The 24,075-nt window shown below is 41.3% G+C and overlaps 1 protein-coding gene across 2 annotated transcripts in view; it reads right to left on the bottom strand.

The window, feature by feature from the left end:
• EMB (embigin) overlaps positions 1-18,077 on the bottom strand; it is a 42,896-nt gene extending 24,819 nt beyond the window's left edge. For both annotated transcript variants that reach the window (XM_070586897.1, XM_070586898.1), the window contains exons 1-2: positions 16,935-18,077; positions 2,110-2,199 (exon numbers count right to left, since the gene is read on the bottom strand). In XM_070586897.1, coding sequence (XP_070442998.1) covers positions 2,110-2,199; positions 16,935-17,046 — 202 coding nt within the window. In that variant the 5' untranslated portion in view covers positions 17,047-18,077. The remainder of the gene's footprint in view (positions 1-2,109; positions 2,200-16,934) is intronic.
• Positions 18,078-24,075: the final 5,998 nt, after the last annotated feature.

The raw sequence follows: 24,075 nt of genomic DNA, 5'->3' as shown, positions 1-24,075 counted from the left end.
TTATCCCAACAAAGAGATCAGCTTCTAAAATGGCCAGATGAAAAGAGAAAACAATAAAAACAGTATAGAAATGTTATAAGCCCAATTCAAATAAACAATGATATGACACTAGGAAAACCTTCCATTCACAAAGTAGATTAAAAATCCTAGTGATATCAATAAGAAGAAAGCCTGTGGTACCAAATAACCATCAATGCATTCAGATTTAAATTCTCTATTTCAGCAAAGGTAGTTTCTAAGACCAAACTTTGTGATGGGAAGGCAACCAGAACAACAGCCCACATGAAAATGCAAACGTCTCGGTCACAGCTCAGAACTCCAGTGTTTCAAAATTAATGTCAAATCTTTTCTTTTGTCAAATAACAACAAATCTAGACTTGAATAAGGAGAGACTTTATTCAAAAAGTCTATTGCCAGAAGGAAAATGTTCCAAACTTTGGATCTGTAAGCATCTCGAAATCAAACAGAAAAAGGCTTTTCTTTTACAGGGAGGGGTAAGCAGCTAGCAGGAACTTTCGGGAGGAAATGAGGCAAATCAGTGGTGGGTGGAAGCGGACCGCCCGTGCCTGGGCTGCGGTCACACATTAGTGCTCGCTCAGACTCGGGGGAAGCTGAAGTTCAGGGGCCCAGGAGGAAGAGAAGCCTGACTTAAGTTTGGTCATGCCAAGGCAGAAGGCAAGAAGTGGACAATTGTGAACATCTGGTCTCTTCATAACAGTAGGAGTACAATCGTGAGCTGCTTAACGAATGGGACACATTCTGAGAAATGCATCATTAGGCGATTTTGTGGTGTGAACAGCATAGAGGGTACTTACACAAACCTAGGTGGTATAGACTACTACACACCTAGGCTATGTGGCCCTAATCTTACGGGACCACCATCATATATGCAGTCTGTCCTTAAGCAAAACATCTTTACGTGGCATATGACTGTGCTGGTTTTAATAGCAGTAGTAGAATAAAAGAGTGGTTAGGAGTTAAACCATCCAGACAGGTTAAGTAAGTAAGTAAGTAACCAGCCTGACAACAACCAAAATGTCCATTTCCTGCTCTTCATCTGCGCATGTTTTTCCCAGCCTCCAGCTACACGGGGGAAGTGAGGGATGTGTTGCTGCCAGCATCACCAGGCTGGTCAAAGGATCCGCAAACTTAGATCTTTTCACGTGAATCTCTCTTAAAGAAACATTTCTAACAGAAGAAACCAACAAGTAGAACATGCAAAAAGTAAAAGAACAAGAAACAATACAAGAGTGCCCCAATTACTTTTTATAAGTAAGAATAAACTCCAATGATTGGAATGGGGACAGCTGGGAACAAACAGGAGCTACACAGTCATAAAAATGTTCTACCAAAAGCTCAGTGCCAGCATTCCATTGGTATCAGATGGCGGTGGGGGGTGGGGCAAGCACACCTTTTATTCATATTAAACAGAAACAGAGAAACAGTCTTAAGACGAGAGGACAGTTAAAGACTGGACACATAATTGGTTAAAACTTGTTACTGACTTGACAAAACAAGTGTAAAATTTTTAAAATTCTAATTATACTTTTAATATTGTTACTAAAACAGATGACTACTCTTACTCATTTAAAGAACTCTGAGATTACTTTTGAAACACTGGAATCCAAGACTGTGAAAAAGGGAAAACAGAGCTGAGTTTTATTTCACAATTCTTCATTTGTTCTTTCATAGCATTGTCATTGACTCATTGATAGCATCTTTAATTTCTCTGCCTAAAGGTCTTCCAGTAAATACATGAAATCTCCTCCCAATGCAGAATGATTTGAATGGATGTACCAGCAAGAACTGATGAAAACAGAAGAGTCTCTGCGAATCAGAGTGAACCCTTCCGTCTTGCCAGCATCCCTCTTCCAGAGGGCCTCTCTTAGCTCTCCCACGTGTGGACTAGCCGCCTCCTCCCTGCACACACAGCACACCACACTCATCTCATTAGACTCCCATTCTGTGTTATAATTGTCTAAGGTGCTGGTGTGTTTCTCCCACCAGACTGTGAGCAGGGGCTAGCACTTCATGAGGGAAAAAGCAGTGGCTTAATTAAAAATAAAAACTGATTTGGGCATTTTCTTATTTGAAACACAATACATTTACCAGTTAGTGATATGTTATGACTCTCCAAAGGAAGGTTAGAATATTTTGCCATCATTTCCTCTCGGACAGGCAGACTTGTAACAGGTGAAGCTGTAAGAAAAAGAACATGTGGTTACACATTATTATCAAGATTAAATGACTATCTAAAAGTTTGTTTGAAAGAGCTAAAATGCTATTGTATACTATTAATGAAAATAATGTTTTCAGGAAGCTCTGATTAACCAGGTCTTATATGCTCCATATTCAGAAATATATTGGGCTATTAAATGTGACCAAATTTCCAATATTTTCTATGTTCTTTTTTTTTTTACTGAAAAATCCCTAGTGATTTATGTCAAACAGCTTTAAAAAAAAAAACTTTCATTTTCTTATCCTACAATTTGTAGTTTCTTTATAAAACATAAATGAACTTCAGACATTGAGGAATTAGATAAGAGAGCCAAAAAACGAAAGACATGAAGAGGCAGAGAGAAGATAGGAGAACACGGAGGGACAGAGAGACCATAATAAAGGACACGGAAAAGGAACAAAATAGATAAGATTGGGCACCAGAGGCCAGAGAAGAGAAAATGTCTACACAAGGTGAGTTTGCCCTGCTATTTGTTTTCCAGCTATGGCTACAAGCTGGTACGCCCTGTACCAAGATGACTTTCTTTTGGTTTTCCTCTGTCACTTCTCTCTTCTTTGGAAAACTTTTATCAAAGAAACAAAATTTGCATTTCCACCTCTCCCACTTTCCTCAAAAACTTCTTTTCTTTTTTACACTGGCTACTATTTCTTTGACTTTAAGGCACCAGACCTTATCTCCCACGAAAACTACCCCAACTCCATCAAAAAAGTCAGAGAGGGAAAAAGGTTTATTATTGTAAACTTGGCTGCATTCTTTAAACTTTCCATTCAATTTAAATGAAACCTGGGCCCTTTTTATTTCACTTTTTTAAATACTCTGCTCAGAAAGTTATTCCTAGTGCAAAACTAGATTTCCAGTTCTTTCCTTTTCTTATATGTATGAAAAATGTTATCCAAGTCAGCGAGCACTTTCGTTGCTTCAGCTTACACACAGCTTTTACAACATTGCCTGATAAAAAAAATCTATATAGCAGAACCTAGCTCCCCAATAAGCTATTCCAAAAGCTTGATCACTTCTAATGCAGCTTTGGAAGATGGAATGCATTTTTCCATAAAATAATCCTTTAACAAATACCTAAACCATACCACCCTCTGACAGTGATTACATAGGAAATTATGCCCTGAGTTTCTCACTGGGCTATCAGAAACACAAAATATTCCCTCCACCCACATTTAATATGCATTGATTCATAGTCTCTTTCACTCTCTCTGACTCTCAAATGCACGTGCGTGCACACACTCACACACACACACACAAACTGCCAGAAAGGCTCCTATCAACATTCTTTTCCTAATGAAAAAAATGTTTTTCCATTCTTGGGCATGGCTCACTTAGCGGTTGTCTTAAAGAGGAACTATCTCAGGAGGGTCAAGGCACACGCTATTCACTTCTGAACAAGAAGCCAGGAGGGTGCGGATGGGAAGGAATGAGCTGTTCTACTATATCATCTGTTCTGTGAAGCTTGCAAAACATGAGCTTTGATATCTTCGCTTCCTTGCTAAGGAGTTCTCCTTTCTTGGCCTAGCCTACTGCAGAGCAGAATGCAATCAAGAGTTCTCTCCACGCTCTTCATCCTTCAAACAAACCCGTAAACCTTTCGAGATGCTCTGATGTCTTTATTAGTATTAGTATTATTCACACTATCAGCAACAATGACAGTGACATAAGCTGAAAAAATGCTGTCATTCTTATTCTTATTTCACTTAAATAAGTGAATATACAGAGCTCCTGATACATGCTTGATGCTGATGGGGAGTATGAAGCCGAGTGACCTCAGTCCCTAGAGGCTACATGGATCACGATAATATGGGTTCGGGCCTACAATTTGTGATGGAGAGTCATTAAAGTTTCAGAGTAGCACCCATTCATATACTGACTCTAACTAGACTGTGTATTTTATAAGTTGGCACGGGAGCCACAGAGTATGAAGCCTGAACCACATCTTAGAGGACTCTGGAGGTGGGACGGGGTGGAGACAATGCTGAGGACATGAGCTCTGAGGCTGGGGTTATTTCCCCACTACTCATCATCAGGACCTGGATGCACAGCCCTCCTAGGACCTGCATTAGAACAAAAAGAGAAAGGGGGTCTAGGCTTGGATTGGGCACAATCTAAGCTTATAGAAGTTAAAGGAACAGGAGGAAAAGGAAAGACCAAGCTTCAAGAGTAGGGAAGTTTGGGTGGTATCAGAATACACTAGCTTCCCATTGCCAGTCCACACATTAAAAATCTAATCAGACAGCCCATAAACCAGCCACCACCTGCACCCTAACTTCATATCCCCCTTAAAGCATTCGCCTTATCAGTTTCCAGATTCCACTGAAGATGCCCCACATGCAAAAGAACACATGTAACTGTTGGGGTTCTTCCCTTGGGAAAAGTCCCTTTAAGAGGCAATGTGCCCAAACGCCTTGAGTGGGAAGGCAGGGAGGTTACAGAAGGTGTTAGAATAGTCAAAGTGAGAAGTTCTCTGTTTAGCCAAGAAATTTTTTTTCATCACAAAAGTGAGAATGTAAACCTTCTTGCTTTCCATAGGAGGATAACTGGCAGGAGGCTGATTCGGCTGATGTTGGTATTTAAAGGAAACTGGCAGGAGATTCAGGCGGATGTAGTTTAGGCTTTGTCACAAAGAAGAAAGACGAATGGAGAAGCAAGAGTTTTGTATCCTAATCCAAGTTCTGCCACTGAATTGTTACTTGGGGCTTCATTTCATGGAGAAAGAAGGGAGGGTCAGAAAAGGTGTATAATGTTGAATGATGGTGCCAAGATCAAAACACGTATTCCTCAAGTTAATATATTTGCCCTTTCTTAATCATTGCTGGAACTTTTCCAGGCAGCATTCTTTTACAGGTAGTGACAAAAATGACACATAAAAGAGTAACATCTAATAGCTGTTCCAGACATTAAAAGATTTGTTTTTCCCCCTCTGCGGGGGAGACGGGGCATGAGCGTGTTGCATCAAAGACTTGAATTCTAATTTTCACATGCTATTATTTCATGCGAAATCGCAAAATGGTCACCAAATTAAATATCTTTCACAGATTACATTTTAAAATAGACAGTGCTAGAGGGGTTTATAATTTATGCTATTAACATTTTTATATGAAAGAAACGTGCTATAATTTCTACTTAAAATATTAAAGTAACACTTTCACATATTTAATTTTGGGACCTCATTTAATTGCAGTAAATTGAGAAAGAAAAAAGAGGATAAGTAACACTAGAAAATTGTAATGGGTTTTAAGATTTGCTTTTATTTAAATCAGAAAATAAGTTCAACTATACTTCTGTTTAAGAATAAGCCTTTTCTCTAAATCCTCCAAAAATCTCTTTATTATATTTTAAAGTCTTGGAAGGGTCTGGACTTCATTTAGAGAAAGATGTAAGAAAAAGCTACTATTAGGATAAATATCATTCTCTCTCTCTTTCTCATCCACATAATGCAATGATTGCAATCAATATGCATAATTAAATTATTTTTAAAAAATTTTTATTTTAGCATTCTGATATATAGCATTATAAATGTGTAACCCAAAAACAGAAACATTATAACATAGGAATAGATAATACAAACTATTTACAAAACAGAGGTTTGAAACTCAGAATATATTTCCTCATGGAAGCAACACTACGTACAGGCATCCCTCATTTTATTGAACTTTGGCTTTATCACACTTCACAGATACTGCGTATTTCACAAATTGAAGGTTTGTGGCAACCCTTCATTGAGCAAGTCTATCAGTGCCATTTTTCCAGTAGCATTTGCTCACTTCGTGTCTCTGTCACATTTTGGTAATTCTCAGAATGTTTCACAATTTTCATTATTATTATATTTGTTATGGTGATCTGTAATCAATGATCTTTGATGTCACTATTGTGATTGTTTTGCGGCACCACAAACCATGCCCATATAAGATGATGAACTTAAGTGGATAAATGTCGTGTGTTCTTACTGCTCCACTGACCGGCTGTTCCTCCATCTCTCCCCTCTCCTCAGTCTCCCTATTCCCTGAGACACAACAATATTGAAATTAGGCCAATAGGCCAGTCAGTAACCCTCCAATGGCTTCTAAGTGATCAAGTGAAAGGAAGAGTCACAAGTCTCTCACTTTAAAGCAAAAGGTAGAAATGCGAAGGGGTTGGCCAGGTGGTGTAATGGTTAAGTTCGCACGCTCCGCTTCGGCAGCCCGGGTTTGCCAGTTCAGTTCCTGGGGGCGCTGTTTATCAAGCCATGCTATGGCAGGTGTCCTACATATAAAAAAATGGAGCATGATGGGCACAGATGTTAGCTCAGGGCCAATCTTCCTCAGCAAAACAAGAGGAGGATTGGCAGCAGATGTTAGCTCAGGGCTAATCTGACTCAAAAAAAAAAAAGAAAAACCAGGTTGGAGGAGGCAGTGATGGGTGGCACGGGTTCAGCTGGGAGATTGTGGAAGGCCAGGAACAAAACGCCCCCACAGGGAGAAAAAAAAAGGTAGAAATGTTTAACCTTAGTGAGGAAGACATGTTGAAAGCCAACAAGTAGAAAGCTAGGCCTCCTGCACCCAACAATTAGCCAAGTTGTGAGTGCAAAGAAAAAGTTCTTGAGGGAAATTAAAAGTGCTTCTCCAGTGAACACACGAATGATAAGAAAGTGAAATAGCCTTATTGCTGATATGGAGAAAGTTTTAACGGTCTGGATAGAGGATCAAACAGCCACAACATTCCCTTAAGCCAAAGCCTAACCCAGAGCAAGGCCCTAACTCACTTCAGTTCTTTGATGGCTGAGACAGGTCAGGAGTCTGCAGAAGAAAAGTCTGAAGCTAGCAGAGGTTAATTCATGAGGTTTAAGGAAAGAAGCCATCTCCATAACAGAAAAGTGCAGGGTGAAACAGCAAGTGCTGATGTAGAAGCTGCAGCAAGTTCTCCAGAAGATCTAGCTACGATAATTGAATAAGGCGGCTACACTAAACAACAGGCTTTCAACGTAGAGGAAACAGCCTTATATTGGAAGAAGATGCCATCTAGGACTTCATAGCTAAAGAAGTCAGTGCCTGGCTTCAAAGCTTCAAAGGACAGACTGTCTCTCATCTTGGGGGCTAATGAAGCTGGTGACTTTAAGTTGAAGCCAATGCTCATTTCCCATTCTGAAATTCTAGATCCCTTAAGATTTGTGCTAAATCTACTCTGCTGGTGCTCTATAAATGGAAGAACAAAGCCTGGATGACAGCACACCTGTTTATAACATGGTGGTTTACTGAAGATTTTAAGCCCACTGTTGAGACCCAGTGCTCAGAAAAAAAGATACCTTTCAAAATATTACTGCTTGTTGACAATGCTGGTCACCCAATCTTGGTCACTCAAGAGCTCTGATGGAGACGTACAAAGAGATTAATGTTGTTTTCATGTCTTCAACAGCCATTCTACAGCCCATGGATCAAGGAGTACTTTTGACTTTTAAGTCTTAGTATTTAAGAAATACATTTGTAAGGCTATAGCTGCCATACTTAGGGATTCCTCTGATGGATCTAAGCAAAGTAAATCAATAAACCTCTTGGAAAGAATTCATCATTCCAGATGCCATTGAGAACATTTGTGATTCATGGGAAGAGGTCAAAATATCCACATTAACAAGAGTTTGGAAGAAGTTGATTCTAACCCTCATGGATGACTTTGAGGGGTTCAAGATTTCAGTGGAAGTAACTGCAGATGTGGTGGAAATAGCAAGAGAACTAGACGTAGAAGTGGAGCCTGAAGATGGGACTGAATCGCTGCAATCTCATGATCAAACTTTAATGGAGGAGAAGTTGCTTCTTAAGGATGAACAAAGAAAGTGGTTTCTTGAGATGGAATCTACTCCTGGTGAAGATGCTGTGAAGATTGTTGAAATGAAAACAAAGGATCTGGAATACTACATAAACTTAGCTGATAAAGCGGGAGCAAAGTTTGAGAGAACTGACTCCAATTTTGAAAGAAGTTCTGCTGTGTGTAAAATGCTATCAAACAGCATCACATGCTACAGAGAAATCGTTCATAAAAGGAAGAGTCGATCGATGCTGCAAACTTCATCGTTGTCGCATTTTAATAAATTGCCACAGCCACCCCAACCTTCAGCAACCATCACCCTGATCAGTCAGCAGCCATGAACATCCAGGCAAGACCCTCCACCAGCAAAAAGATTACAAATCACTCAAGGCTCAGAGGATGGTTAGCATTTTTAGCAATAAAATATTTTTAAATTAAGGTATGTATAGTGCTTTTTTAGACATAATGCTGTTACATACTAAGAGATTACTGTATAGTGTAAACAGAACTTTTATATGCACTGGAAAACCAAAAAATTTGTGGAACTCACTTTATTGCGATATTTGCTTTATTGAGCTGGTCTGGAACCAAACCTGCAATATCTCTGAGGTATGCCTCATAATCATGAGACCGCAGGCCAAACTGTAAAAGCCACTTAAGCCATACATAGCTGAAGTAGAGCATTAATTACCAATATTGCTTATAAACAATGCATTTAGAGTGCTACTTCTGGGTCTAGGAATATAGTACTCCTGTCCCCTGTCCATAACTGCAGTAGTAGAAAGAGGAGAAAGGGGAATACGACTATGTTGATTCCCAGACACCATGCTCTGGAGGGAGTTTGTCAAGGAAAGAAGAAAAGAGAAAAGAAGGTTTGGCAAGAAAATAAGTTCCTGATAGGGACATTTATAAGTCAGCCTTCCAAGCCAGGGACAGATAAAAGTCCAGATAGGGAGCTCAAATGTTTTACATAGCATGAGAACTACAGGACAAGAAGGCCATTTTTACACAAGTGAAAAAAAAAAAATTAAAGAACAATGAAAAAGCCTAATGACAGGAGCAATGTGTACTTTACACAGCCCTGTAAAATTATTTTTAAAACTTGGTCATATAGGACTATAAATAAATTGATCTTTTCTTTAAAATAGGATTATTGCAATAAAATATATTTTGGTTTTTTGGGGGCTTTGTTTCTGGCTCTTTTGAGGAAGATTGGCCCCGAACTAACACCTATGCCCATGTTCCTCTATTTCTTTATATGTAGGATGCCTGCCACAGCATGGCTTAATGAGCAATGCGAGGGTTTGTGCCCAGGATCTGAACCAGCGAACACTGAGTGGCCAAAGTGGAGCACGTGAACTTAACCACTGTGCCACCAGGCCAGCCCTGAAATATATTTTGAAGGGCAGTGTGGAAACTCTTATATTTCAAACTACCTCTACATGGGTCATTAAGAGATTTTAACAGTGAAACTTATGCCAAATAAAATTCTTAAAAAATTAAAAACCCAGGGGGCAGCCAGGTGGCTTAGTTGTTAAGTTCATGCCCTCTGCTTTGGTGGCCTGGGGTCACAAGTTCGGATCCCGGGCATGGACCTAGCACTGCTCATCAAGCCATGCCGTGGTGGCAGCCCTCATAAAGTAGAAGAAGACTGGCACAGATGTTAGCTCAGTGACAATCTTCCACCAGCAAAAAAAAAAAGACGAAGGGTGGCAACAGGTGTTGGCTCAAGGCCAATCTTAAATCTTCCTCACCCCACCCCCTCAAAAAAATTAAAAATCCAAAAGTTTGACTAAGATTTCTGCCCTTTCTAAACACTGTGAGTTTTTCAAATGTTTCACCCATTAGGGTATTCTTTGATAAGACTCAGATTTTCTTCAGTGGTTCTCAACTGGGGGGTGATTTTTGCTCCCTAGGGGACATGGAGCAATGTGTGGAGACATTTTGGTTGTCACAACTTGGAGGAAGTTACTACTTGTATCTAGTAGTTTATATTAGTTTCCCAGGGCTGCCATAACAAATTACCACAAATGTGGCAGCTTAAAACAACAGAAGTGTATTCTCTCCTAGTTCTGGAAACTAGAAGCCTGCGATCAAGGTACAGGGCTTTGCTCCCCCTGAAGGCTCTAGAGGAGATTCCTCCTTGCCTCTTCCTGGTTTCTGGTGGTTGCCAGCACTCCTTGGCATTCCTTGGCCGCGTCACTCCAATCTCTGGCTCCGTCTTCACATGGCCATCCTCCCTCTTCGTGTGTCTGGGTCTCTGTATTCACATCTCCCTCTCCTTTCTTTCCTAAAGACCACAGCCATCGGGTTAACCGTCTATCCTAATGCGGTATGACCTTACTTTCACTCGAATATATCTGTAAAGACCCTCCTCTCAAATAAGGTCACTTTCACAGATATCATGAGTCAGGACTTGAACGTGTCTTTTTGAGGAACACCATTCATCCATAACATAGGTAGAGGCCAGGGATGCTGCTAAGCATTCTACAATGACAGCCCCCCACACTAGAGAATTATTGAGCCCAAAATGTCAATAATGCAAGGTTGAGAAACCCTGATTTTAAAATAGGTACATCGTCAACTCTGATTCTTCAGGATAATGGTTTTTTTTCTTTTTGCTGTGGAAGATTGGCCCCGAGCTAACAACTATTGCCAATCTTCCTCTTCTTCCTTGAGGAAGACTGTCCCTGACATACCATCTGTACCAATCTTCCTCTTTTTGCTTGAGGAAGATTGTCCCTGAGCTAATATCTGTGCCTACCTTCCTCTATTTTGTATGTGGGATGCCACCAGAGCATGGCTTGATAAGCTGTGTGTAGGTCCATGCCCAGGATTCTAACCCATGAATCCCAGGCTGCCGAAGCAGAGTGCACAGACTTAACCACTATGCCACCGGGCCAGCCCCCCAGCATGATGATTTTTAATAATGTCCAAATAGCCCTGAGGCCCTGAGGTCCTGTTGTACATAGTTCAAGTGCAGATATTTTAAAGCATGAACATTTCTGGCAACCCTTCTTTGTTAACCACACCTTCCTGCCAGGGGCCTATTTTGAGGACCTTTTACAAAGAAGCACCAAGTGCTGGATGGAGTTTTAAAATGCAACCCAGGAAACGAGTTATAGATATTACATAGCTCTAGCCACTTGGCTACATCAGGAAAGCACTTTGGGCTTCCAGATCAATCAAATGAGACACCTAAATTTCCCTTCAGGATCTCAGAACTATGTAATTACAAGGCTATATAAAAAAAAAAAAAGATTCTATCTTGGGAGTAGGAATACATTAGTAATGATACAACGACAATAACATTAAAAAGGCCCCAAAAATGTTACTTTCAATTAAAAGACTAACACCATTTTTAAAGATAAATGATTAAATAGATTGATTTATTTATTATCATTAATAAAGATCTATTATTTCTATACTAACAATATATTATTTGAGATATTTTGTCATGGTGAATGATGACTATGTTTTATTAGGAGTCGAGAGTTTATTTTTAATAAAACATAGTGAGGTTTTTTTCTTCTATGTCAATGTGTGTGTCGTAAGTCGTTTATTTGTAAGGTTCACCTTAAATTGTGAAATAAGCAAGGCCAGCTATACAAAAGTAACTTCAAAAGATTACAATCTAGGGCAAACAGCCTTGACACTTACAATCTGTTTCTGTTTGAGGACAAATACTCCTTTGGAAAATGGTGCCTAATTACATAAAGCAATGACTATTTCTCAACTATCCTTATGGTTTAACATCTAAGTTAACTCAAGTTTTCTCAGAAAGAGTTGAAATTCTTTGTTTCTTTTCAAACAATCTCAAACTAACAGAAACGTTTCAAGTACAGAATAAAGAAATTTTCCCCTAAACCATTTGAGAACAAGTTGTTGACCTGAAGATCCATTCCTTCTAAAACATTACTGCATATTTCCTACAAAGGAGATACCACCTCACCATCCCAATTCTGCCATTAAATGGAGAAATTAGCATTTACGCATTATCATCTCATCCCACAACCCATCTAAATTTCAACAAAAGACAGTCCTTACGATGTACTTTTTAGCAAAAGGTTCCAGCTCAGAATCATGATGTCACCAGTAGCTGCCATGTCCCTATATTCCCTTTCACTCTGAACAGCTTTAGTCTCTCCTGACTTTTATAACCTTGATGCTTACGAAAGTTCCAGGATAGTCATGTTGTAGTATGACTAGATTCGGAGTAGACACCTTTGGCAGGAATAGCACAGAGGTAATGCTGTGATTTTCTCATTGCAACCTATCGGATGGAACACAATTTTTATTTCTCTCTTTACTGATGATTTTCACTTTGATATTTGTTGAAAGAGGTGTCTGCCAGGCTTCTCCACTGAAAAATTATTCTTTTTCCCTTTTCATTAATGAGCATTTTGTTGGTAGCTACTTTGAAACTATGTCATATTTTGTGCCTCATCAAACTTTCAATTGAATCACTTAATAAATTTATATCAGTATGTACTCACAAACACCTACATTATTCAAGAGGCATTATTCACTGGATACTAACAGATACTAATCCATTAGTAGTATTATTTATTTTGATGCTCAGTTTGTCCCAGAATGATTTGTCCAGTGGGAGCCCCTTCACTCTGACTCCTGTATCCTTTTGTCATGACCACCATTCTTTGAGCACTTCATTGCTTTCTGGCACGAGATGTTCCAGGATTATCTTATACTTTTTTCACCCCAGTCCTGAAATAAGCCATTTCTACAAGAAGTCCTAGATACGATCAGTAAAGAATGGTATTTAGAATAAAGATTTGGGTGGTAAGTATGCTCCTCACTAGTGAGAAATCACTGTTCCATCTCAGTGGACAGAGCTAAGAATATATGCGTGCATATTTATACACATACACACCCCATATATATATATAATGGGTATAATATACATACATATATAAATATATATGACACACATATGCATTATACATATATTTCCACATACATTTATATCTATGTGTCTATATAAGAGAGAGATAGATGTTTGAAGTCATAAATTCACACAAATGCTGCTAATTGCAATCCAATACCACAAGTTTCATTCTAGTTTGCCCCCTTTCTTTATTTCCTTCTTTTCTAGTGAAAAACCTGGATCCTATTATCCTCACTAGCTTTACTTATTTGATCAATCCCCCTCTATACAACAAATCTCTCACTGCTGCTGCCACACCAGGCCCCAAAGAGACGTCTTCCTCACCCACTCAGGCTCCGAGGTCCCACCCTGTCTGCTCACCTGCATACCTTTCCTCCATCCCCTGACTGGGAACAGATACACATCAGGCTGCCCCTACATAGAAACCCTTGTCACTCAGCTCAGCTCTGAGGCTGGGCGCCAGGCTGCCCCTCTGCAGGAGCACCCACCTCACTGTGTTCAGGCTCTAACACTCCACACAGGGTCATTCTCTTACCTGGACGCCGTCCTTACCCAGCTCAGCATCTAACTTCCTGATCTGGGCTCCTTAGGCTCCCTCCAGCAAGGGAGTATGCCTCCCCGCATTTCCCCACCTCATGGCTATGGGACCCATTCCAGGAAGGAAAGAAAGGGGAAGGGAAGAGAGACAGGGACAGAAGACCAGGAAGAGGAAGATCCAGTTGAACTAATTCTTAACAAAAATTTACATAATGTAATCTTCAATGTGATGATAAATTCAGGGTCAAAATTGTGAAGCACCTTATTCAACCCTACTAAGGACAGGCTTCTAGTTAATCTGTCCCATTGAACAGTTTAAATGCCTTGAAAGGAAAAACAGCTCAAGTTTTCTACTTAGATATAGACTAAGACAATGTCAGACTGTAGGTGCTTGAGTAATATTCATGCCAACAAATATTTAGGACCACGCAGTTCCTCTGGGTGCAGAGAGGGGTCTAGAAAGGGAGGCGGTTGATCAAGGAAACACAAGCCATGTGACTCGAGAAGTTAAAAATGGTCATTTCAAATGACTCCCCTGCAAATATTTTTTAAAAGATAAACATGACCCCTTCTGTCAATTTGTTCCACGTAATAGTAATAACAGTGACATCTAAATAGTCTCATTTATGTAATATTTCTCCTTTACAAAGATATTTTACAATTCTTGTTTAATTGAAACAGCCTAAAAGAGTTAAGGTGAGTCCCTGTGCCTAACTTTATTCCAGGACTCAAAATGTGTCAGCACGCCCTTCAGCTCAAATCAAACATTGTACTCTCCGTCAGCGATTCCAAACTTCCACAGACATACCCACTTATCTCAGAAAGACAATTGAGAATTGTGTTTAAAAAAACAGGCTTGGGAGCCAGAGTGAACCACGCTAAATTTCCTGCTCTTTTGCTTAACTAACTAGGTGCATGCGGGCAATTATTTAACCTCCCTCAATTCCAATTTTCTCATCTGAAAGTCAGGGATAAGAAAAGCTAACGCAAGGGCTATAAACTGCATAATGCGATGCCTGGGACATGGTTGTTATATAGTAAATACGAAAAATTTTAACCATTTTTATTATTAAAATCTGGCCCTAAGTCTTAGGTTTATAGAAGCCTGATTTCCAAATAGCTCAAAGCACCCAGAAAAAAAACAGCCAATAAAATTCAGAACATCCTTTAGCAAGGAGGAAAATGAATCGTATGAAGGTCAATACAAATTCTATAAAATGAGATGAGGTTGCCTGACAATTTTTAATTCTGCCTTAAAATGAGATGCTAACTTCAAGGCTTTTATAGGGCACATTATTCCATACTTTTAGCTTCAGCGGAGCTAAAAGGACAGGACTTAGACTATACACATACACAGACATCTGCCATACATATACACATCATCCCATTTATTTACAACTTTATTTGTTAATTTACTCCACTTTCATTTGTTTTCTACTTTTTTCTCTTTAGAAGCCTGTTCTGAATGTCAGTTTAAATCTTACTCCTTGATGCCAACAGAATGAATATCTTCTCAAGAGAGAGCACTCTCTAGGCCATTATCATTTTAAAGCAGTGGTCTTCACCTGCTTAGAATCACATAATTAAAATCGTACAGGAGCTTTACAACCCCTGATGTCCAGGCTGAATCCCAGGCCAACGGAATCAAAATTTTTGAGGGCAGGACCCATGCATCAGTACTTTTAAAGTCCCTGGTAATCCCAACATACAGCCAGGGAGAGAACCAAAGTTCCACGACGAACCCAGAATGCAGTGGTCCTAGACCCGCCATATTCTCGGGTAAATGATAGGGAAATCCGGGATAGCCCAGGGGAAAAACACAGCCTTGAGCATTCTTTATAAGTGTTATGAGTGAAAAAGAGAGAGGTGGCCAGGAAGCGGGGCAAGGAAATTTAGAAACTGAAGCACCCCAAAATGTTTTCTCCAAGTTGTTAACAACTAGGCCTTATAAAGCACATTTATTAAAAAATGAAGAATCTTATCCTTTGACTATCTTTCCATTTTTACGGCATGTTACAAAAAAACCTACATGCTATAAGCTCATAAAAATGAATCCCTACGAAAGGTTGAAAACCTTGTGTAAAATAATATCCCGATTTTAGTTACCGATGGACAATTCTTGCCAATTTGAGAGATGGTCTATTATCTTAATTAGCTGCTAACACTGAAATTTATAACACAGGAACTTGCTTTACAAAGTAGGTTGGGGGGGGCTGGCCAGGTGGTGCAGCAGTTAACTGGGTACGTTCCGCTTCAGTGGCCTGGGGTTCCCCAGTTCAGCTCCCGGGTGCAGACATGGCACTGCTTGGCAAGCCATGCTGTGGTCGGTGTCCCGCATATAAACTGGAGGAAGATGGGCATGGATGTTAGCTCAGGGCCAGTCTTCCTCAGCAAAAAGAGGAGGATTGGCAGTAGTTAGCTCAGGGCTAAACTTCCTCCAAAGAAAAAAAAAGAAGAAGAAGAAAGTAGGTTAGGGGTAAGCGGGTGGTGCAGCGGTTAAGTGTGCAAATTCCACTTCGGTGGCCCAGGGTTCTCTGGTTCGGATCCTGGGTGCAGACATGGCACCGTCTGGCAAGGCATGTTGTGGTAGGCATCCCACATATAAAGGAGAGGAAGGTGGGCACGGATGTTAGCTCAGGGCCAGTGTGCCTCAGCAAAAAGAGGAAGATTGGTAGCAGATGTTAGCTCAGGGCTAATCTTCCTCAAAACAAAAAAACGAAAGAAAGTAGGTTAGATGGAATACTTTCAACATAAAAAGTACTTATAAACAGAAGAAGCTAAAATGGCACCTTTGGTGTTGGTTTTCCTAATGTTTTGCACATAAATTCCTCTTTCAAAGTGTCTTAAACAAACAATAAAACAACCACAAAAAAAACTTCGTTTTCAAAGCCCAGCGTGTAAAACCAGATACGCTATCCCACGAGTTGTGGGCCTCTGGTTGGTTGGTTAGTTGGTTGCTTGTCGTGTTGTTTTTTCAACTCAGCCTAAAAAACATCCTCAAAGCCAATCCACCTGCCAGGAAGAGAGGAGGTGAGATTTAAGCTTTACTATCGATTCAAGTGAAGGGGAGTGGCCTTAGGGGACGTGGGTTTCGGAAAGCCTGCCACTTCATCCGAGGCCAAGTCGCTGCCTGGCTCCCGCCCTCACCCTCACACCTGAACGCCCTCTTCCTAGCAACACCCGTCACCGCCCTACTACCAACGCCCCTGCCTCGCCCGAGCTGCGTTCCAGATTCACGCCCTGGAGCCGAGGAGCCCGAGCTGCCCCAGTCCCCTCGTTCAGCCGAGATAACCCAAGCGCGGCCACAGGGAGGAGGCGGCCGCCGCTCCCCTCGCCGGCGCCAGCATCCCTGCGCCTCCCATCTTCCCTGCACCGGCGCGCCGCCGGGCCCTCCGCCCGCGGGGACCAAGCCTCGCGCGCCCCCGGCCGCGCGCCCTCGCCCCATCCCCGGCCCTGCACCCAGCGCACCTGAGGGATGGCCGTCCGCCCAGCTCGGGCGCGCCGCGGCCAGGAGGCACAAGAGGAGCAGCAGCAGGGGGGCCGGCGCCCGGGGCCCCCCCGGGCCGGGAAGGGCGCGCATGGCCGGCGGGCCGCCGAGGTCCTCGCCGAGGCTGCTCTCTCCGCGTACGGCCGTCGGTGCCCCTGTCCCTGCGCACACTCGCCAGGGACCAGAGCCCAGTGCCGGTGCCGGGGGCAGGACACGCGAGAAAAGGCGAGTGGGAGGGGCCCGGCCGCCCTGCCCTCCTCCCAGGAGTCGCTCTCGGCGCGCCCGAGGCTGACCCAGAACTGCGCCCGGCGCCCCATCAATTATGCAGCGCGCTGGCGGCTCCAGGCAAGCCCGGATGTGCGGTGGCTCCCTTGGGGCCGCATCCTCTCCCGCCTCCGTCCTTTAGGCCCTGGCGGGTGTGGGAGGGAGCTGGCTGAAGACGCTGGGCAGGTGATGTCTAGCCCATCACCTGGGGGAGAGGTTGAAACTCCCCAGTGTATCTATAGGATAAAGATAAGTCTGCAGACTATCCTTTGCAGTTCATCTGAAGCAGGGTTCACTTTTACTTAGATGGGACAGATGAGAGGATGGAGAGCACTTTTCTGCTCCCCCCGTACATCCCTGGATTGTTAAGGAGACTTCCTTGCGCTGGTGGAAGGCGCTATCCAGCGGCCCTGCGTCCTGGGCTGATCTTTCTTTGCTCTGCGTACCAATCGCACACACCCTCCCCTCCAGTCTCTGAAGGCTTAACCGGTTCTCTCTAGATGAAAGTTTCAGAGTCCCAAGGCCCCACAGTATGTCTGTTTTTCTTTTCCTTTTGTTTGCTTAGCCTAACAGTTTTTGAAGAGCCACCTAGAGCTCAAGAAACAAAGACTACTGAAAGCAGATGCTGTGTAAACGGCGCAAGCGTGTGGACCTTCCTCCAACTCCAGCGCTAAGATATTGCTGTTGCGTGCCCAGCAAGCCTGTAGGCTGGAATTTCTAGTGCTCCGCACCAAATACAATGAAACAGCTGAAAGCCATTGCTTTATTGGAAAGGGGAGGAGAAATCTACATTAAAATGTAAAAGAGTAGTAAGATCTGATGATTCTCCAGGATGTCATAACACATTAAAAGATATTTTTTAAATTAAGTATTTCTCATGAGCTTGTTCCCTCTCTCTTTTTTTGAATGTCAGGTTTGATATTCATAAATTCAAAATATATCAGTGTCAAAAAAAGGTGATTGAAAGAAAATGTTAGATATAAATTTTGAAACTTGAAGTGCTACTCAAGAGCTATGCTCGCTTCAGCCAGGAATGGTTAATTTTTAATTGGTATGTATTACTAAAATGTTCTTCTATTTCCAGTTTAATATTATATAGGCAAAACTTTCGAAAAGAATGTAGATTGCTTAAATTGGAGTTGAGAGAATATGAGTAATACAATTCATTAAGCAATATTAAATATCTACTGAGTGCCCGGCACTGTGTTCAAAACAGGCTGCATGTACTGCAAAGAGCATGCACACACGCAGGCACACATGTTATTTAATCTAAAGAGCTACTTATCTATGACCTCAAATCTAAGGAAAGCCTCCTCTCAGTCACAAAATTATGGTTATAATGATTAAGCCTTTCTGAACAAAGCCTTATGAGAGGCCGTGGAGGACTAAACGTTATACATCATGACCTTCTTAGGACCTTGACCAGAATTGTTAAACTCAAATTGCCTCGTTCGTGGTTGCTAAGTTACACTCCCCGCCTCTCTGCCCTGCATCCTGTCTCAGGACTAACTACAAATATTTTCCTATACCTTTGGAGCGTTTTAACAGTAACCACTTCTCAAAACAAACTGAACTCTGACTGACCTTCGCCAATTCGTTCTAGAAAGTCCTTAAGCTAAAAATTCACCTCTCATCAAATGAGCCGACCCCATTTAAAGAAAAAGTATCTTCTCAGTTGAATCAACATGTTTATGAACAGGAAAAAGTGACTTGCCCAAATTAAGGCCAATTCCCACTGTCTCCTTTGTCGTTAGAGCAAGATAAAGTGAGAAAGAACTATAATTCTTGCATTGCTAAGCATTTTGAAAGTCTTTTCCCCAATGTTACTGTTTTATATTTAGGTATTTAATATTTTTTGGCTTTATCCTACTCCACTTCATTTTTTTCAAATGCTCCATATCCTTTAAAACCAGCTCCTATGCTCGCTTCCCTGTACAACTTTTTCTGATCTTTCTGCTCCAAATTGACCTTTCCCTCCATGGTGAATTAAATATGGCCACAAATGCTTTGACACTGTCCTCATCATGAGGTATGTTGAGGGGGACAGAGCATCTGGTGTTTCCTCTCCTCGAGCTGGGTGGTCTCTGTGACGACTCTGACCTAGTGAATATTGCTGAAGTAACACTGTGTTTTTCCGGATCCAAACCACAAGAGCATCCACTTCCTTCCTCCTTGTTCTTACAAGACAGCTGCCAGCAAAGAAGTATGACTACCTTGAGATCACCTTGCTGTAAGAAGCCCAAACTACATGGAAGGCCTGGAATGATGAGATGCCATGGGGAAAGAGAGAAGCTGAGGAGCAGTAGGTGCAAGATTTGTGGGGGACCCTCCTTGGAGCCTTCAGACAAGACCAGGCCCCAGACAAGTGCCATGCAATGGTTCCAGCTGATGCTCCTTGGAGCAGAAGAATTGCCAGCTCAGCACTGCCTGAAGTCCTTGCCAGCACAATTGTGAGGCAACGCCATTGTTGTTTTCAGCCACTACATTTTAGAGTAGCTTGTGTCACCACAATAAATTATCCAAACACTCTCTTCTGAACTCACATTGTTCATAGGATTCATTTGACAATGGATAATTTACAGCCTTGTGACTTGACCTTCCCTGTTGGCTACAATTTCCATTTAAATATTTTATCGGTATTCAACTCGTTATGTGATTGTATCTTTTTCCCAACTACATTACGTCTTTTCAGTACCTGGAAATAGTTCTCTAAGTCTTTATATTTCCTGCAGTATCTTAAAAAAAAATAATATTTATTTATTTTTATTTTTGGAAACTGCATCATTTTATTATTCAGGAATCCACTTCTGTGAGTGTCATGAAGCCCAGGCTGGGTTAACAGTGATGAGTTCTGGAGGTAACTACACCCCCTTTGGACTTTCCGGTAATAACCACTGTCCTCTTTCTACCTCAACTGAAAGCCCAGACCTATGAGGCTTCAGTACCTGCCTTCCTACTCCTGGAAGATCCTAAAGCCAACTATGTAGGAGGAGTTTTCAGAGAAGACAACCTTGTCTTACTAGAAGACAAATGCCCTACTTTGCTTCATGAGGCTGATAACAACCCCAAACCGTGAACAGGTTGGGACCTGTGGAGGCCTCAATAAAAAAATAGTCCTTTTAGTGTGCTCTGCTTTTTACTTATGAGAGAATCAGTATAGGGAAAACATTTCTTTTTTCCTAAAGCATGTGTTTGTAAAATAATACTATAAAATCTTTATTCTTTTTTTCTTTTAGGATATAAGCTGTTGTTGAGTGAAAAGTGTGTGACAGGGTCCTGGGAAGGGGTGAAAATGAGAATGGGAATGTGGATATCGATTACGTCTTATTGAAAATAATATTTAATTTAAAAAAATTTTATGGGAGAAAAACACTATATCAGACAGTGATATGTAAAGTACTAAAAATAAAGGTGGGAATTTGCTACTGACCATTAGTAGAAAATAAACAAACAAAAAGCCAAAAATACCAGTACAAGTCATGGGATGTGATAGGCAAAATTCTGTGGTGGCCCCCAAGATTCCTGCTCCCCTGGTCACAGACCCTGGCTCCCTTTGAATGTGGGCAGGCTGGAGTAGTCACTACCTTGATTAGGTTACGTTTGATAAGACACCATTTTAGCAGACTGGAGGGAGACATTCCTAGTGAGAGAGGTGCCCTCATCCTTGTCTAGGAGAAGCAAACAGCGACATTGTGAGCTAACTACCTAGGGAGAGGAGCAACCTCCAGGAGCTGAGCACCTCAGTCCTACAACCCGAGGAAATTGAATTCTGCTAACAACTAGTGAGCTTGGAAGAAACCCCAAAGCCTCAGATGAGGATTAGCCCCAACCAACACCTTATTTACAGCCTGATGAGACCCTGAGCAGAGGACCAAGTTAACTACGCCTAAACTTCTGACCCATGGAAACTAGGAGATCATAAATTTGTGTTAAACCACTAAGTTTGTGTGAATTTATTAAGCAACAGTAGAAAACAAATACAGGGGAGCCCATCAGATGTGATTCTAGTTACATTGTAAGAAAATGACTCTATTCTTGAACAAGATCAGGGGTGGATATGGAAGAAAAAAGAAGAAAGTGCTTTAGTCATCTCTGGATATTAAGAAGAATGAAATGTTCCAGAGCTACTTGGAAGGTTGTATCATTTCTAAATTGGGATCTATGACCGACTTACAGTCATTTGCTGTCCTTCTCTGGAAGGAAGGGAAGGAGGAAAAAAAAATACACACACACACACACATATAAAATACCAAATTATTTAAGCAAGGTATGGAGATCTTTTGATCTCAGGGATGGAAGTCCTCTAACACACCCCAGGGGATAAATCATAATTGGTCTAAGCCAATGAGTATATCTCATTCTCTTAGCAATGGTGTGTCTAAGGGGGAACATTGCTAATAAGAAAAGAGAGTAAATCTGCTATGGAGGGCTTCCCTCATCAAAGAGAGAAAAAGCCTTAAATAGAGAAAGGTTTTTATCCCCTTTCTCTGACTCATTCTTCCTGCCTTGACTATATCCTTGATGCCAGGATCAGTGGTGGCAACTTTGCAATCATGTGGTGACCAGCCAACTTTTCCAAGAGTAGCAGAGAAGAAAGGAAAAGAAACCTGGCTCCTTGGTGACGTCACTGAACTCCTGCACCAGCCCCGAGGTGCCTACCTCCAGAGCTCTGTAAAATAATAATAACTATTAGTTACAGCACCTTTGGATTTTTGGTTAATGGCAGTTGAATGCATTCCTATCTGTTCCAGGACTTCCTGTGACTTGACTTATTTTAAATAAAAAGCCTTACACTTTGCCTTGGAATTCCCATTCTGTCTCCACACAGGATTCTCTTTCTACCTTCTAGCTTTAATGACTCATCTTGGATTCGAGGATAATATCCAATATCTAAGGCTTTGCATCATCTGGTCCTTAAATAACTTTAACTCACCCTCCAAATCTTCCCCCACCCTAATCCAACTCATCCTGAAATACTTGAGTTCCCCCAAAGTTGGCTGTCTTGTATGCCTCATTGACTTTACCTCCAATTCTTTTCTTTTTTTTAATATTTGGCATAGCTTTGCCTCTAAGCTCTACTGCCTAATTCTCACTTCGATTTCTGTGTGCCCTCTTCTGCAGAAAATTCTCTTTGATTGTTTCCCTTCAAAGGCTTCTTTTCTGGTCCCCACAGCATCTTGTGTACACCCTACCCCAGATCTTAATGCCTTACACTGTATCAATGTTTTATTTCTGTCATTGAACACACTAAATGCTGAAACAGGGTCTGCTTTACCTTTGTGCCCTGTGTGCCGTGATACCCAGCACACAGTTGTTGCAGAGATGAATGAAAAGATGAAACTCGAAAGCTACAAACAGATATTCTTTGAAAAGTAACCATCTCCTGGAGTGTCCCCCACTCCTACTCCAGCCCCAGAGATGGTGATTATCAGTTGCTGCCTTCTACCAGGCATATTCCAAGTCTGTGCAAAGGGCTTATGTGTATGCCTTTTCACACAGATCATGGCATTCTGTGCTCAATGTCCCACATCAGGCTTTTCTACTTCAACAATATGCCTCCTCCCTCCATATAGAGCTTCTCCCTTTAAACAGCTAAATATTTTTCCATTCTGTGGATGTTCTGCCATGTATTTACCAGGTCTCATTGACTGCATTTATATTGTTTTGATCCTTTCCATTTACAAACAATTCAAGAATTAATATCATTGTACATTTCTCTAGTCTTTCATACAAGAATATATATAGAATATAATCATGGAAATAATATTTCTTCATCAAAAGATATTTGTGTTTTAAACTTTGATAGATATTGCCACATTGTTTTCCTTCAAAATTGTATTAGTTTACATTCTTACCAACGAGAGGTCCTTTCTTCCTATATCAACAGAAAACAATCAAATTTTTGATCTTTGTCAATCTCACAGTTGAAAAATGGCGTGCCTTTACAGTTTAATTTGTATTTCTTTTGTTATAAGTCAGGGCGAGCATTTTTATATGTTAAAATGTGATGTACAAATGTTGTTACAAACAACAAAATCCAGTCTGGCTAGTTCAACCAGAAAAATAATCTCTTAAAGGTTATTAGGTACTGCTTGGGATTATTGAAGAAGCAGATTGAAGGATAAACTTTCAGGAACACCAAAAGTCACGCAGTCAACTGGCCTGACTGTGGATGCCACTGATGTCTCCTCCATCAAATATGAAATGCCAGGGACTCAATGCCCCTCATCCACTCCTGCCTCCATCACTGATACTGCCTGGGCATCAGGAACCTGACCTTGCTGTTCCTGCTGCCACCTACACCAGCCAAATGGGAGTGAGGCTCTGCATAAATGGGAGCACTGCTCTGCTCATGTCTAAATCAGTCTTACTCACCCAGGTGTGTCAAAGGCTAGGGCACATGCCTGAGTGCTAGCTGCAAGAGAGGCTGAGTATGTGAGTTCTGACCTCTGCGAGGGAAGGCAGGATCCATAATGTGAAAATTTCCCCAGATATAGAAGGGCTTTCAAAATATGATTAGAAGCCCTGAATATGTCAAATATTCACTCCAGTCCTCCCCACTACTGACAGGCAACTTTTCTTCATACTTATTCTTTGAAACAAAAGCAGATGCTCCCCCAACTTAATATACCTTCTACTCATTTCAAATTTAGGCACCCCATCGAACCCCAGAAAGGGATATTAGAAGGGGAAGTCAGGACAGGAGCTAGGAATATGTTCGTTTTCCACATGTTTTTGTAAAATTTGCTAAAATAAGCATTTTAATTGGAAATACTTAACATGACCATTTATTTCTACTCCAGCTTCTCTTGTGTCACACTTTCCCACATGTCAGATGGCACACTCTGAACGTTTTTG

The sequence above is a fragment of the Equus przewalskii genome, chromosome 20 (genome assembly GCF_037783145.1).
Source record: "Equus przewalskii isolate Varuska chromosome 20, EquPr2, whole genome shotgun sequence".
Taxonomy (NCBI): Eukaryota; Metazoa; Chordata; class Mammalia; order Perissodactyla; family Equidae; genus Equus; species Equus przewalskii.
This window is presented reverse-complemented; position numbering and strand designations above follow the sequence as displayed.